At 35.0% G+C, this 15,883-nt stretch overlaps 1 protein-coding gene across 1 annotated transcript; it reads left to right on the plus strand.

Annotated features, from left to right (window-relative positions):
* Positions 1–5,108: 5,108 nt before the first annotated feature.
* LOC18100058 (pleiotropic drug resistance protein 2) lies at positions 5,109–13,901 on the plus strand. Its single transcript, XM_006381240.3, has 20 exons — positions 5,109–6,002; positions 6,076–6,196; positions 6,421–6,509; positions 6,723–6,807; positions 6,928–7,218; positions 7,338–7,428; positions 7,716–8,616; positions 8,852–9,012; positions 9,166–9,269; positions 9,415–9,580; positions 9,667–9,750; positions 10,109–10,245; positions 10,701–11,033; positions 11,164–11,454; positions 11,563–11,646; positions 11,992–12,125; positions 12,210–12,437; positions 12,651–12,822; positions 12,963–13,217; positions 13,372–13,901. The coding sequence occupies exons 1-20, from the start codon at positions 5,611–5,613 to the stop codon at positions 13,642–13,644; spliced, it is 4,392 nt and encodes a 1,463-aa protein (XP_006381302.3). The 5' UTR covers positions 5,109–5,610; the 3' UTR covers positions 13,645–13,901.
* The last annotated feature ends 1,982 nt before the right edge of the window (positions 13,902–15,883 follow it).

Raw genomic sequence — 15,883 nt, forward strand, 5'->3', positions numbered from 1 at the left:
CATTAATCACTTAGATTTTTCCCTTAAAACAACTAAAAATCAAACTCATCCTGGTTTTTAAGCATTATTTGATGTTTTGTATTGAAAATTCATTGTTTCCTTTGCTGGCACCACCATTGTTGTCACTGCCACATTCATTCTCATAGTCCTATAAGCAAAGTAAGCATACCACATTGCTATTAATTTGTATTTTGTTTGGTTCAAATAAAATAATTGTTTAAATTGAATTTAGAATTACATTGAATTTAGAGTTTATTGAGTCAATGATAAATTAGTTAGGAATACATTCAATTAGAGTTTATCTGATATAGTTGAACATGAAAATAAATTGAATTAATGATAAATTAATTATGTGTTGCGTTTAATCTAGGTTAAGTTGTTAAATTAGGGATTTTATATTTATATTGTTGGAATCGACTAATAATATAGTAAAATATGCAGACACGTTCATGCAATAAAGCACAAATGTGGTTGAATGATGACGAATTACATGTTTCATTGAATTATTGATAAGTTGATAAATTTAGTATTTTCTTTAAATTAAATTAATTTATTTGATTTAATGCAATTGAGTGAAGAAAGCAAAGTTCACACCGTAGTATCTTGGTGGTTAAATGTTTGTCGCACTGCACTTGAAATTTTTGGCGAGAAGCTAACTCTTAATGACGTTGTGACAAAGGACGAGACCACTCACACAGGAGCAAGAGCTGGATCCAGTCGTGCTACTGATGAGCTTGGATCATCCAGTAGACAACGTAAACGTAGATATATAGATGAGTTATGTTTATATATTTTTAGATTACTTAAATACTGAATTATTGAATTATTTTGTATTTATTTTGCATGTGTGTGTGTGTTGGATTCCTGGGGCTACTTATGATTGTGAAATATGAGAATATGTTGAGCTTAATTAGAATTTGTTGATTGTGGTTATTGTGATTTTTTGCAGGGTTTTTTTAGCGGGACAAAATTTTTCAAGTATAGTTTCTATATAGAGAAAACTTTGTCCAGATTTTAATAAAAAAACATAAAATCTTAACTCTCTAAAATCATAAAGTAAATAAAATTTGAGATTAACAAAAACTATGATTTTATAAACTTTTTCAGGTTTAAAACACAAAAATATCTCAAAATCTTACTGTAGCCAAAACAGTCGGACTGTTTTGACTACTGTCCAATCATTTTATCAAATGTCCAGTCGTTTATTAAAACAGTATCCTAGATAATATCACGATTCTGAATGAAACACGATATTTTATTAATGTTGATGTTTTGAACCATGATATTATTGAAATATCATGTTTCTGAACCATAAAATCCCTAAATTGTATTATTTCACCAACAGATTTTCATCTTATGCTATTTCTGTATTTAATTATATTTTGGATGCTAATTATATAATTTATCCAAAAAAAAAAAAAACTGGCTTATTCGTGACTCCCACGGGGCTAGACTAGCCAGATTCCCCCCTCTAATTTTTAGAAAGCAGTTTCCTTAATTTTATTTTCCCTTTATTACGCATAATAAAGACACCCATTCATTATTAGCCAAGATAAATAATAAGCATGTGACATGTCATTATTATTCCATATGAATACCAAGATAAAACCAATTGTTTTTTGTTTTGGCCTCGTGCATTCAATTAGTTTTGGGCATGTCATTATTACACAAGTACCAAGACAAGACCATTTTTTATGTTGGCTTATTGCTTTCGATTAATATGGTCATTGGATAATTTGGCTAATTGAGCCAATAAGAGCTGCGCAACCAGCCCCCTTTTTTTTCCTGGCAAGTTGCGCCTCTTCCACAGGCACCGCACAACAAAAATGCGCCACCGCGAGCGGCGCAACTAATCTAATTGTGTTTAATTGGATCTAATTGGACCATTGTGACGGTTTGTTTATGAGTATAATTATAGTTATTTTTTAAAGTATTTTTTATATTAAAATGATATTTTTTTATTTTTAAAATCAATGCATTAAAATATATATAAAATATTAATTTTTAGTAAAAAAAAATTTTAATTTTTTAAAAATATGGGTTAGCCTGCGTTTTCAAACTGGGTTTTAATGGTGCAACCAAGTAAAATGTATTATACTGATTTGCAAAGTATTTTTACTTACTGCGCTATTTTTTAAAAAAGAAAAGAAAAACTCATTTTTTCTATTATCATGGCACTGTCAAGGCCCCCGACATAAGTTATCATAGGAAAAGTAATTTAGACAACACTAGTTAGTTGCCTGCTATAACTGGGAATTTTTCAAAAGCGTTTTTAAATTTCATTTGCTCTCGTGAGTCATCATGGTACTCGTAGCATGCTGGAGTACGTTGGCAGCCCATAAACAGCTGAAGGAATGGGCTCATTGGAAGGGTTCTTATGAGTACTATGGCTCATGGGAGGTCACGCCTTAGGCCTGAGATGTTGATTCAGTGGAATTAGACGGGGCTGTAAGACTTGGTTTACCACGTGACATGATTCGTGGCTTGGGCACTTTAGGTTTTCTCCGGGGGGATGGGCTTCGCTAGATGACGGATCTTGTTGGTACGAAGCACCCATCGTGAAAATATTTCCCTCATATATTATTAAAATATAATTTTTATATTAGTTATTTAAAAAGAAATTTATCTCACATTTAAAAAGTAAAAGTAAGAGATTTTGTGAAGAGATATAAAATTAATAAATTTAGATGTTAGAGGAAAGCCAATATATATATATATATATATATAATGGCACCTGGCTGTGACATAAATAGTTTTTTTATTTATTATTTTCATAGTTAATTAATTAAAGTTAATTAATTTTTAAAATTAATTAATCTAATAATTATATATGACATCTCTTGTCAAATTATTCAAATAATTTGAATGATAAGTTGTCTTTTAAACTCTACAAACATATTGGTATGAAGATGGGAGATGGGAGAAAACTTCCTTTTCTCTTGTGTAGTGGTTTTTTTTCCACTAGAATCTTGACAAATATTTTTTGAATTGTCATTAATTTATATTTAATAAATCATTCTTCTAATAAAAATATATATGTTATTGTCAAAAACAATTACATGAATAGAAGAAGATAATTTTAACTAAAAAGTATTTTTCCTCTAGAATTTTAATCATTACATTTTTTACAAATTAATATCTATTTTAATTTATATATAATTAAATAAAAATATATTTTAAAAAGTGCTCTATAACAACACGTGGGCATTATACTAGTATTCATAAATAATCGGCTTGTCATCACACAATTGGTAAAATAATAATAACATCAACGCACACATAGCAAACCACAATAAATTAATCTATGCTGAGCACATCTGTTTTCATTTATATTAAAAGATCATAGATTGGAGATCGTAGAAGATACTGATGACGTGGCAATAGAGAACCTAGTTATAAGATTCATCTGGGTGGATCAACCCGTCAATCTGGATAATGAAAAAAATTCGGTTTTTTATATTTTTTTAAAATAAAATAAATAAATTATATTATATTTTCTTGAATACAGATTTAAGAATAGTTATTTAGAGGAGTATTTTCTTGAATACAGATTTAAGAATAGTACATTTGACTAAAAGTTGGAAAAGAATAGAAGCTTCCTACGTTGCTTTTCCACGTTTATTCTTTATTCTTTTTTGTTTTTCCTAATTTTGAATTTATCAACTAGTTGTTTTTATTACTTTTATACATATAATAAAATATGCTCTGATATTTTGAATTTTCCGCGAGGATAGCATGCATAGACCTCCATCCCTAGTTTGTTTTCCTCTCTCTCTCTCTCTTTCTCTCTCTCTCTATTTTCCTAATTTTGAATTTATCAAATTTATTTTTACTTCTTTTATGCATATAATAAAATATGCTACGATATTCTGTGTTTTCTAATAAACTATTTTTATGTGATTTTATGTCTATAAAAATCATTATATGACAGTTTTTTCCGTCAAACTATTATAATATATTTTCTAAAAAAATCTCTATTAAAGAATATAATAATTCATAATATAATATAATAATATATAAAAGTATTTTCATCTAGTATTTCAAGAATTTGATACAAAGACAATTGAAAAATCAATGTATATATTTTGACTTCACACTAACATATTTTTTATCGAGTAGAAAAAATATATCTATTAAAAAGTATGTGAAAAATTGTCAGTGTTATTTTGTGTGTCTTTATTAATTTCATGTGATGATATTTTGTCATCTACTTGCTGCTTAATGGGACCGAAAACTCGATGAGCACCTCCGCCTGCAACACGACGATACCACCCCTGCTTCCGCCATCACTGCTGTCTATTTTATCGTTTCTCTCATCGAGTGGCCTCGTGAGGTGACGAGGCATTCTAGAATTGACCTTTCCTTGAATGCGCTGAACTGGTGAATGTGCGCATTTACAGTGGAAATTCACATTACACGGGGGGGATTCAAAGGCACTCAAACATTATGGCGTTACTTTTCTTTTCGCATGGTGGCCGGCAGCGGTAAGCAGGAATGGATTACACGTGAGTATTGTTTTTTTTGGATTTGATGGCTAATAAATAGTGTATAAATATTATTAAATTCAACTTAAAATATACCGATTCCAATTTTTTTTATATATATATATAATATTTAATTTTTTTTAATACAACATGATACATACGGACATAAAACATAAATATATAAATGATATTTATTATTTATTAGTTAATAAATAATACATATTTTAATAAATAATTCATGGATATCCGTGCATGGTATGGAAATTAAAAAAGCAGCGTTTTTCTGCCGAACTCTTCCACATCCTTTTGACTTTCTAGAAGGCGAGGCAATTAACGGAACGACCACTAACGGTGGGAGAGGCTGGAGGCTGCTAAACATTATGATTATTAAATATCAGGTGCAAGTAGGATGTGGGCCTCCATCCACCTCGGCAGATCAATTATGCCGCCTGATAAAAATATTATATAAACTGGTTTTCTTGATTCCAATAATATTAATTAATAATAAAGGAATGATGCGGGTGTTTTTTGAAGACGAAATTTCTTTGTTGACTGACTCGTTGATGGCGGGTGAGAGAAGAAATGGACGGTTGAATGGCAAAGGTACCGGCTACTAGAACAAGGCGTGACAACGTAAAGAATCAAACGCTAATAAACTAAAAAACAGGGAGACGGCTAGCATAGATGCTTTCCCTTCGATTTTTCACAGTACTGCGGAGAAGATAACAAACTTTGATGGGGAGGGGGAGAGTCGTGCTATTCAAACTTAAATTATAAAAGCCGGCAACTTGACTGGAGACTACCCAGCCAGCCCTCCATTTGACTTGGTGGTTATTTCCCATTCTCCTCTTTTAAATAGTCTTTCCACTAATTCTTAACATCCACATTTGCCAAATCCCGAGCTTTCTTTCAATGTTAAGAGACAGAGAGTCATGGGTCCTCTTGGCGGAGTTTCAGGTTTCTTTCCCCAAACCATGAATGGTGAAATACCTGTAGAATCAGTCAGATCGAGTTTTATTTACTACTTGTAGCTGTTAAAATCATTAAGTATAGCTTAGTTATAAAGACAACAGGGCAGAATTGCAGACACGTACTACTGGTTTTGTTTTTATAACTACGTGCAAAGATGGCGGCAGTTTTAGCCGGAGATGATCTGGCAAGATCAATGAGCAGCAGCAGCAGGAGGAGCTTTAGTTACAGGAGCTGGGCGTCTGCTAGCATAAGAGAAGCATGGACTGCACCGGTGGACGTTTTCAGCCAGAATAGCGGGAGGAGGCAGCAGCAGATGGACGACGAGGAGGAGCTGCGATGGGCAGCTATCGAGAGATTGCCGACTTATGATCGGATGAGGAAAGGGGTTCTAAGGCAGGTACTTGATAATGGAAGAATGGTTCAAAGTGAGGTTGATGTAACAAGGCTTGGAATGCAAGATAAGAAGCAGTTGATGGAGAACATACTTAGAGTTGTTGAAGAAGACAATGAAAAGTTTCTGAGGAGAGTTAGAGACAGGACTGATAGGTATATAATTTTTCCTTTTCCTTTTCCTTTTTTCTGTTTGATTAATAGGTTTAATTAATTTCTCCATGTATAGGGTGGGGATTGAGATTCCAAAGATTGAAGTTCGATTTCAGCACTTATCAGTGGAGGGTGAAGTTTTTGTTGGGAGCAGAGCACTTCCTACCTTACTTAATGCCACGCTGAATGCAGTAGAGGTGCTTCTTCCTCTTCCTCTTCTTCTTTTTAACTGATTATAAAAGGAGGGTGGTGAATTTATTTTTTCTTGAAGCTTTGTTCTCATTTTGAATTGATTATGATTAAATTTGTTAATGATTATTGACATGAGCTATATAGTTGTTTTGTGTATGCTATTTTGATCAAGTGAAATATGGATGATTACTTATTCTGTGTTTCTGTTCTAATTTCTTGTGTACATTAGAGTATTCTTGGATTGGTTGGGCTTGCTCCATCAAAGAAGAGAACAGTTCAGATTCTTCAAGATATCAGTGGAATTGTCAAACCATCACGGTATTTTTCTGAAACTACGGATTGATATATTCTAATTCCTCTTTTAGTAGGAACAGGATGATGGCAAAAGGGGTGTGTGTGTGGGGGGGGGTGGATGCTTGTATACTGAATATCTGTTCTTCATCTTCTTTCATCTTGTGTTTATCTGACGGAAAAATGAAGTCTGGTTTTTCTAGTACTCGCGTTTATTATTGCTCACATGGTCATTTTCAGGATGGCCCTACTTCTGGGTCCTCCAAGCTCGGGGAAAACAACAATGCTAATGGCACTTGCAGGCAAACTCCACCGGGAGCTAAGAGTATGTTTCATGAATCTTGAAGCTAAATCATTTTCGGTTTATTAGCCCTTTGCCTAACTGGCTGTATGATAAGTTATTTAATCTCAGTATAAACTTGTTTAATCTTCTCTTTGTGAACAGTCATCCGGGAAGATCACCTATTGTGGGCATGAATTGAAAGAGTTTGTTCCTCAGAGGAGTTGTGCTTACATTAGTCAGCATGATCTTCATTATGGAGAAATGACAGTCAGAGAGACATTGGATTTTTCTGGACGCTGCTTAGGTGTGGGCACGAGGTATGAACTGCTGGCGGAACTCTCTAGGCGTGAGAAAGAAGCAGGAATTAAGCCAGATCCAGAAATTGACGCGTTCATGAAAGCCACAGCAATGTCAGGACAGGAACATAGTTTGGTCACTGATTATACTCTCAAGGTTTGGTTGCTTTCTGCATTTAAAGTTGGTCCATTTTTATCCTGTTCTTACCTTTATTTTGCTACTCTATTGAACAACTCAAGTTGCAAGATTGACTCCTTAAGAATCTTTAACTGCAGATACTCGGATTGGATATTTGTGCTGATATTTTGGTTGGGAATGACATGAAAAGGGGTATTTCTGGAGGGCAGAAGAAGCGTGTGACTACCGGTAACACCCCCCCTCCTCAGTAGATTTAACTAACTGTTGAACATAGAAAAATCCACTCTCTTGCGATCCCATTTGTCACTTACTAGTATCAATAATGCTTGTTGTCAGTTCTCTCAAAATTTGTTCAAACACCAGCTGTACCGGTTATCTTTACAGTAAACTCTGCTTTTGGAAACCTATAATGTCTATGCTCCTGAAAACTCATTTTTCTCCATTTGCTCTTCTTCAATAAAGTTTTCCTTTTGACAATGTTGCTTGCTAAGACGCATCGTGTAAACTGAATGCAGGAGAGATGTTGGTGGGACCAGCAAAGGTTCTTTTAATGGATGAAATATCTACAGGGTTGGACAGTGCCACTACTTTCCAGATTTGCAAGTTCATGAGGCAAATGGTCCATACCATGGATGTAACTATGATAGTTTCTCTCCTACAGCCAGCACCAGAGACATTTGAGCTTTTTGATGACATTATCCTGCTTTCAGAGGGTCAGGTTGTCTATCAAGGTCCACGCGAGCATGTCCTTGAATTCTTTGAACACATGGGTTTCAGATGCCCTGATAGGAAAGGAGCTGCTGACTTTTTGCAAGAAGTAACTTCCAAGAAGGACCAGGAACAATATTGGTTCAGAAAGAATATACCTTACAGATTTATTTCAGTTCTTGAGTTTGTGCGAGGTTTCAACTCTTTTCATGTCGGCCAACAACTTGCTTCAGATCTTAGGACTCCTTATGATAAATCAAGGGCCCATCCGGCTGCATTGGTCACAGAGAAGTATGGCATCTCAAATTGGGAGCTGTTCAGGGCATGTTTCTCAAGAGAGTGGCTGCTGATGAAGCGGAACTCTTTTTTGTATATATTCAAAACAACCCAGATAACAATCATGTCAATAATTGCCTTCACAGTGTTTTTTCGGACAGAAATGAAAGTGGGGACTGTACTAGGTGGACAAAAATTTTTTGGAGCATTGTTTTTCAGTCTAGTCAATGTGATGTTTAATGGGATGGCAGAACTTTCAATGACAGTTTTCAGGCTCCCTGTCTTCTATAAACAGAGGGATTTCTTGTTCTTTCCTGCGTGGGCTTTCGGCTTACCAATATGGGTACTCAGGATTCCATTATCGTTAATGGAATCAGCGATATGGATTATCCTAACATATTACACAATTGGTTTCGCTCCTTCTGCTAGCAGGTAAGAAGGGTTTGAAGTTTTGCAATTCCCAACTCCTTTTCATTTGAACTCCATTTGCACTTGCTGGGAACTTTGTTTTTTTTCTCTCCTTTATGTAGTTGCGGATGGCCTCTTAGTTAGATGTTAGATTTTCATTTTATTTTTTCATGTACTAATTCTTAGGATAAATACATTGAGTGAATTTACAATCGCTTCAATAACTTTTACCAACAAACATCTCCTCTGTTTTCTTCAGGTTCTTCAGACAGTTCCTTGCATTTTTTTGCATACATCAGATGGCTCTGGCCCTCTTTCGTTTCATTGCTGCTGTTGGAAGAACACAAGTCGTTGCAAACACACTAGGGACCTTCACCTTGCTTTTGGTTTTCGTGCTCGGAGGATTCATTGTTGCCAAAGGTAAGCAGACAGCCCTTTTACTATTGCATCTAGTATTTAATGCGAAACACCATCTAATCAACTTGTTATTCCTTTCAACAAAACCTGTGAATCCTTTAGATTCTCTCTAAGGAAATGATTTAGTTAAGCATTCTTTTCACCCTTTGGCTACAGACGACATTGAGCCATGGATGATCTGGGGCTACTATTCCTCTCCTATGATGTATGGACAGAATGCCATTGTCATGAATGAATTCCTTGACGAAAGATGGAGTGTGGTAAGATGTCTTAATTTATATTTTCATTCTATTATAGATACAATATTCTCTTAATTTCAAATTTAAATGGATGTTATGGAGCCTGCAAGCTTTTTGCGCCAAAAATAAATCATCATCAAAGTTCTATAACGTTTTTTAATTGCAGAATAATACGGACTCTAATTTCGCTGGAGAAACTGTTGGGAAAGTGCTTCTGAAGGCTAGAGGCTTCTTTACTGATGATTATTGGTTTTGGATTTGTATCGGAGCACTCTTTGGGTTTTCGCTTTTATTCAACGTTTTATTTATTGTAGCATTGACTTTCTTGAACCGTAAGTTACTCAGCCTGATGCTCATTCTGGGTTATTGGATGGAGATGAAATTTCAATATGACAAATGTGAGGAAATTCTCTTTCAGCTTTGGGTGACTCAAAAGCTGTCGTTGTGGATGACGATGCGAAGAAGAATAAGAAGACATCATCTGGACAACAGAGAGCAGAAGGTCTGACACTTTCAAAGCCTTTTCCTTTTCTGTTGTTCCCCTCCCTTCACTTTTTGCAGATATAGCACATTTCACCAAGTTAATTATGGCTCTAACTTAATTCAAGAAGGTAGCATACAATATGCCTGAACATGAGTATTAGTTGAGAAGGTTGACATTGTGATGATATTAACATATCCCAGTCCAATGTTCAGAAAAGTCCCAACTACCTCAACTGTGCCCTCCGACTGGAATGAATAAGTGTCTGGAAAATGGAGAAATTCACAGTCGTGACATTTACATGTTGCTATTGTAAACATGCTTATTTTGTGGAATCGAGCTTCTAGGATATTATATTTTATTCTGTGATCAATTACAGGTATTCCTATGGCAACGAGAAATTCTACAGAAATTGGTGGCGCAGTGGATAATTCAACAAAAAGAGGAATGGTTCTGCCATTCCAGCCCCTTTCACTTGCATTCAACCATGTGAGCTACTATGTGGATATGCCTGATGTAAGTCGTCATCGAGTTTTTCATTTTTTTGGGCATTTACACCGAAGTTTTTTGTTCTTGAAACTTCTTTTTTCTGTGCGAGAACACTTGATCTGTATAACCAGGGATGTTGCGGATCTCCTGAGAGTGTCATGTCAGGAAACATGTGCACATTGTTCTTGATTAGAAAACATATTAGCCTAATAGATAACATTTTCAAATGTAAATTTCTCACCCTTAGGTAACATTGAAAGTTCACTGCTACTGGCCAAAAGTTTCAACTCTGGAACACATGAAGGTTCTCGATTTGTTTTAATGCATTGAAGAGTTAAACTGATTTTCAACTTACAATAGAATAAAATAAAAACTTCTTCCCATGTTAAAGATGAATTGCAAGCAGCTTATGTTCCCCTAGAGAAAAAAATTTAGTTTTTATTGTTGGACATTGAGATCAAAGGTTGTTTTTTCCATGCCAGGAAATGAAGAGTCAAGGAATTGATGAAGAGCGTCTTCAACTGCTCAGAGATGTTAGTGGTGCTTTTAGACCAGGGATATTGACTGCACTTGTGGGCGTAAGTGGTGCTGGGAAGACCACCTTGATGGATGTGTTAGCTGGAAGGAAGACCGGTGGTTACATTGAAGGAAGTATTAACATCTCAGGCTATCCAAAGAATCAAGAGACATTTGCTCGTGTGAGCGGTTATTGTGAACAGAATGACATTCATTCACCTCGTGTTACTGTTTATGAGTCTCTTCTGTACTCAGCCTGGCTCCGTCTTTCTAAAGATATAGATACAAAAACCCGAAAGGTATGTAATGTTTCTCAGTAATCAGTTATTCCTGGATTTTTGAGAAGTCTTTTTTCTTCAGAGATCTTACCCTCTCTTATTTTCCTTGTACGATTTATTATTCTTATTATCTTCACTATATGGTCCACAGATGTTTGTTGAAGAAGTTATGGAATTGGTTGAGCTAAATCCCCTCAGAGATGCCTTAGTTGGACTTCCAGGTTTAGACGGCCTATCAACAGAACAAAGGAAAAGATTGACCATAGCAGTAGAATTGGTAGCTAATCCCTCTATCATATTCATGGATGAGCCAACTTCTGGTCTTGATGCTAGAGCTGCTGCTATCGTGATGCGTACTGTCAGAAACACTGTGGACACAGGTAGAACTGTTGTGTGCACCATTCATCAGCCTAGCATAGACATTTTTGAAGCTTTTGATGAGGTAAATTTCAAGTTTTTGAATGTTGCCTTTTGATTTTGATTTTGATTTCCCCCCCTTTTTTTTGTGTGTGTCAAATTTGAATGCAACTTGATATTTTTCTTGTTCCAGCTGTTGTTGATGAAAAGAGGAGGTCAAGTCATTTATGCCGGATCTCTTGGTCACCGTTCTCACAAGCTCATAGAATATTTTGAGGTGACAATTTCTCCTGTCCTGTTTCCATCTATGATTCCTTTAGCATCAAAGAGAATTTTTCCTTTCTTCTAGGGAATAAATAGTAGGGTTACTAATCGTGCCTCATGTCCATGCATAGCTCCTGATCATTCCCACTTCCCAGGCATTGAAATTAAGTAGTCTAATACTGTAGAATGTTATTTCAAGTTCTAGCGAAATAAATTGTGATATAACAACCAAGCCTCAATCCCAAACTAGATGAGGTTGGCTATAAGGATCATTTTGCGCCATTCCGCACAACCATTATCAAAAGCATCCATATAGACAGAAATTATGATATTAACTAATATTTTTATTTAAATACAGGCTGTCCCAGGTGTTCCCAAGATAAGAGATGCGTATAACCCTGCAACATGGATGCTCGAAATTAGTGCTCCTTCAATGGAGGCACAACTGGATGTAGACTTCGCAGAACAATATGCCAACTCCTCCCTCTATCAGTAAGCCTGGATATATCATGATAGCCATAAATTGCCTAGAGTTTTGTAGTTTTCTTCTTATTTTCTATGTTGAAATGCTTTCAGGAGGAATCAGGAAATTATCAAAGAGCTAAGCACACCAGCACCAGGATCCAAGGATCTCTACTTCCGAACCCAATACTCCCAAACTTTTCTTACTCAATGCAAAGCTTGTTTCTGGAAACAGCATTGGTCTTACTGGAGAAACCCTCGTTATAATGCCATTCGTCTGTTCATGACATTAGCCATTGGAATAATATTCGGTCTCATCTTTTGGGACAAAGGACAGAAGACGTAAGGCTTTGAATTCTGTCTTGAAAAATAATTGTTGTACCCATACTATTGCTTACTTTATACCAGTATACGGCAGGAGTAGCCTGTATTTTGTTCAAAAGGGAGGGAAACGTTCCTGATTTTGAGAACTTGCACATTTTTTGAATGCCATATGTTATCTTCTTGCTTTCAATTCTGCACTCATACTGACAGGTAAATTTGATTTGTTAACAGATTTAGCCAGCAAGATCTATTGAATGTTTTCGGAGCCATGTACGCAGCGGTGCTTTTCCTTGGTGCAACCAATGCTGCGGGAGTGCAGTCTATAATTGCTATTGAGAGAACAGTTTTCTATCGCGAAAGAGCAGCTGGAATGTACTCCCCATTGCCTTACGCATTTGCGCAGGTAAAAATATGTGGGAGGCCTCTTTTTATTTACAGGACAATTTCTACCCCCATCCTCCATCCTTCTCTTAATTCACCATGATCAGTAGGACTCAAATGTCGTTATACATGCTTTCAGGCTGACAGGATAATTTCTTGCAGGTGGCCATAGAAGCAATTTATGTAGCAGTACAAACTATTGTTTATAGCATTCTCCTTTTCTCCATGATGGGCTTCGAGTGGACGGCTGCAAAGTTCTTGTGGTTCTACTACTTCATATTCATGTGCTTTGTTTACTTCACATTGTTTGGGATGATGGTTGTTGCATTGACCCCTGCCCCACAAATTGCTGCCATTTGCATGTCCTTCTTCACGTCCTTCTGGAACTTGTTCTCTGGTTTCCTTCTTCCTAGGCCTGTAAGTAATCTTAAACTCAGCTGCATTATATTTAATAAATCATTCGCAATGTTGTTATTTATAATTGATGAATGATGATGCATGCTTTTCATCCTAAACCCTTGCTCGTTTCCTCGTGTAAATAAAAACTAATAATTTTGCTCATTCATTACAGCAAATACCTATTTGGTGGAGGTGGTACTACTGGTGTTCTCCAGTGGCTTGGACATTATACGGCCTCGTGACATCTCAAGTGGGTGATAAAACCAATACAATCAGCGTACCTGGCGAGTCTGAAGATGTGCCAATAAAGGAATTCCTCAAAGGATACTTGGGATTTGAATATGACTTTCTTCCTGCCGTGGCCGCCGCCCATCTTGGATGGGTTGTCCTCTTCTTCTTTCTGTTTTCCTATGGTATCAAGTTCCTCAACTTCCAGAAGAGATAAAACCTACAGCTTCACTACTATAGTCCTAGAACAGTTTTAATAATACATAAAATCAAAGGTGTAATTATTCATAGATGGGGAAGCAAAACGTCACCCCTGTTTTTGGCCTTGTTTTTTTTATTTTTTTTCCCTCTCGATCTTGTGTGTATTACTATAGCATTCTTTTGACCTGGCTTTCATAAGGGCAGTTATTAATAAACGGCAACAGATGTGTTCCTACAGAATTAAGAAGCTGAATCAAATGTTTAGTTTAGTCCCTTCCTTTCTTTTCCTTTTTACAACAACTTTTCTACTTTTCCATTCATGAGATATGCATTAGATTCAATTCTTCGTTGAAAAAAAGATTCACTTCTGCTGGGGCTTTTTGTTTTTTCGCTGAGAATAACAAACACTAATATACATCTATCAGAATCTCTTTCTTTCTAGAAGCTTCATATTCGAACCTCTCCGTTGTTGGAAGCATTCTGATCAGAACTTTGGTCACCCACGAATGGCATTTTCATTGATGATACCTTAGAAAATCTTCAAAAGGTACTTCTTGTTTTATGGATCTAGACTTCTATGCTCAAAATAGATTTGGTATTTATATACGTCCGCATACCCACCAAATTTTTTTCAGCGAAGAAAAGGAGGAAAAAAAAAAGAGATACGGGTAATTGATTTAATTAGTATTTTAAATAGTATGATTATAAAATACAACAATAATAAATAAACTGATAAAAAAATAATAGTGAAAAAAGATAAAAAGAACTTGATCTAAGCCCACTCGGATCATCAACAACTTAATGTTAAAGGGTGAAACTAAAAAAAACAAAAAAAAAAACGGGAAAAAAATTCAAAAACCAATTTCTAATAAATCAAATGAGAACTTGATAACTCCATAGAAAACAAAATGAAAAGAAACAATATGAAGCTCAATCTCTAGAAAATAAAATGTTGAAAGATGAAAATTAAAATATATATATAATTAAAAAAAGGTTAAAAAACTCGATTTGGATCCACCCAAATCAAGATGCAAAATTTTTGACTCAGTCGTGATACCAAGGTGATTGTGTTCAAAAGAAAATTGAGTAAAATCATGAAGTTCACATGTTGAAAGATGAAATTAAAATGAATCAATTTAAAAAAGGACAAAAAAAAAGTTAGCCTACATTAACCGTTGAAACTAGTAACTCTGGTCTTGAACCTAGAACTAACCTCATAGAGGATAAAATTATATAAAAAAGAACACTTTAAACAATGATATTAAACAAAACAAATATCAATTAAAAAAATAAGGGTCAAATTTAAAAAAATAAAAAATAAAAGGGATTGAAATTGAAAAACATTTGTAATTTTATAGCTTATTAAAATTTAAAAAAAAAAGTTGTAATACAAAATACATGGACCAAATATGAAGGAAAAATTGAAGGAGCTGGTTTGAATTTTTAAAGGGGTTGGAACTGAATTTGAGGAGAAAAGAGAAAAGAAAAAAAATGATCGCCTGTACCACACTAGTGACATGTTTGGCACACACGCAACCCCATCATGTAGGGAGCGTATAGACCTTCAAAATGCTGCCATGGAAGGCAATGCTTGGTGGTTGAACAACCCCGCATGCGCTGCCTGAACGATGCAGGGTTGTTCACACGTGTCAATAGGTTTTTTAATAATATTTAATATATGTAAATTACAATAATTCCCTTAAATAACTTTCAAATTAATAATGAAATCAATGTAATAGGATAAAAAAAAGTTTTTGTGAGAGAGTTATATTGATTTTGTCTTTAAAGGCTTTAAAGTAATTTAACTATTTAAAAAAATTTGAAAATGCCATAGCACCCCTGATTGAAAGGCATCATATATTCTTTTATTGTAGGGGTATATCAATAATTTTATCGTACAAGAAAATAAAACTATTAACCTAACCCTGCATAAATTGTTAAAAATATTGTATTATAGTGAAAAAACCACATTGCCCCCTTTCCTAGTCTAAAGGTTTTTTGGGTGAGAGGTTACTTGTCAAATCACTATTTCAATGAATATTGATATGTTTGTAGAGCTACACTAATTTCATTTAGTTTTTTTCTTTAGATTTCATTTTAGTTCATATTCTTTCAATTGTTTTTAATTGCACCCAAAATCGCCTCCTAAACTCTTAATCTCATTCAATTTAACCCGTGTCAAACTCAATCATCAATCCTATAATTTAGTGCCATTTTCATCTTGGTACTTGATTTCTAATTTGTGTATTTGGACC

This window comes from Populus trichocarpa, chromosome 6 (assembly GCF_000002775.5).
Source record: "Populus trichocarpa isolate Nisqually-1 chromosome 6, P.trichocarpa_v4.1, whole genome shotgun sequence".
Classification (NCBI taxonomy): Eukaryota; Viridiplantae; Streptophyta; class Magnoliopsida; order Malpighiales; family Salicaceae; genus Populus; species Populus trichocarpa.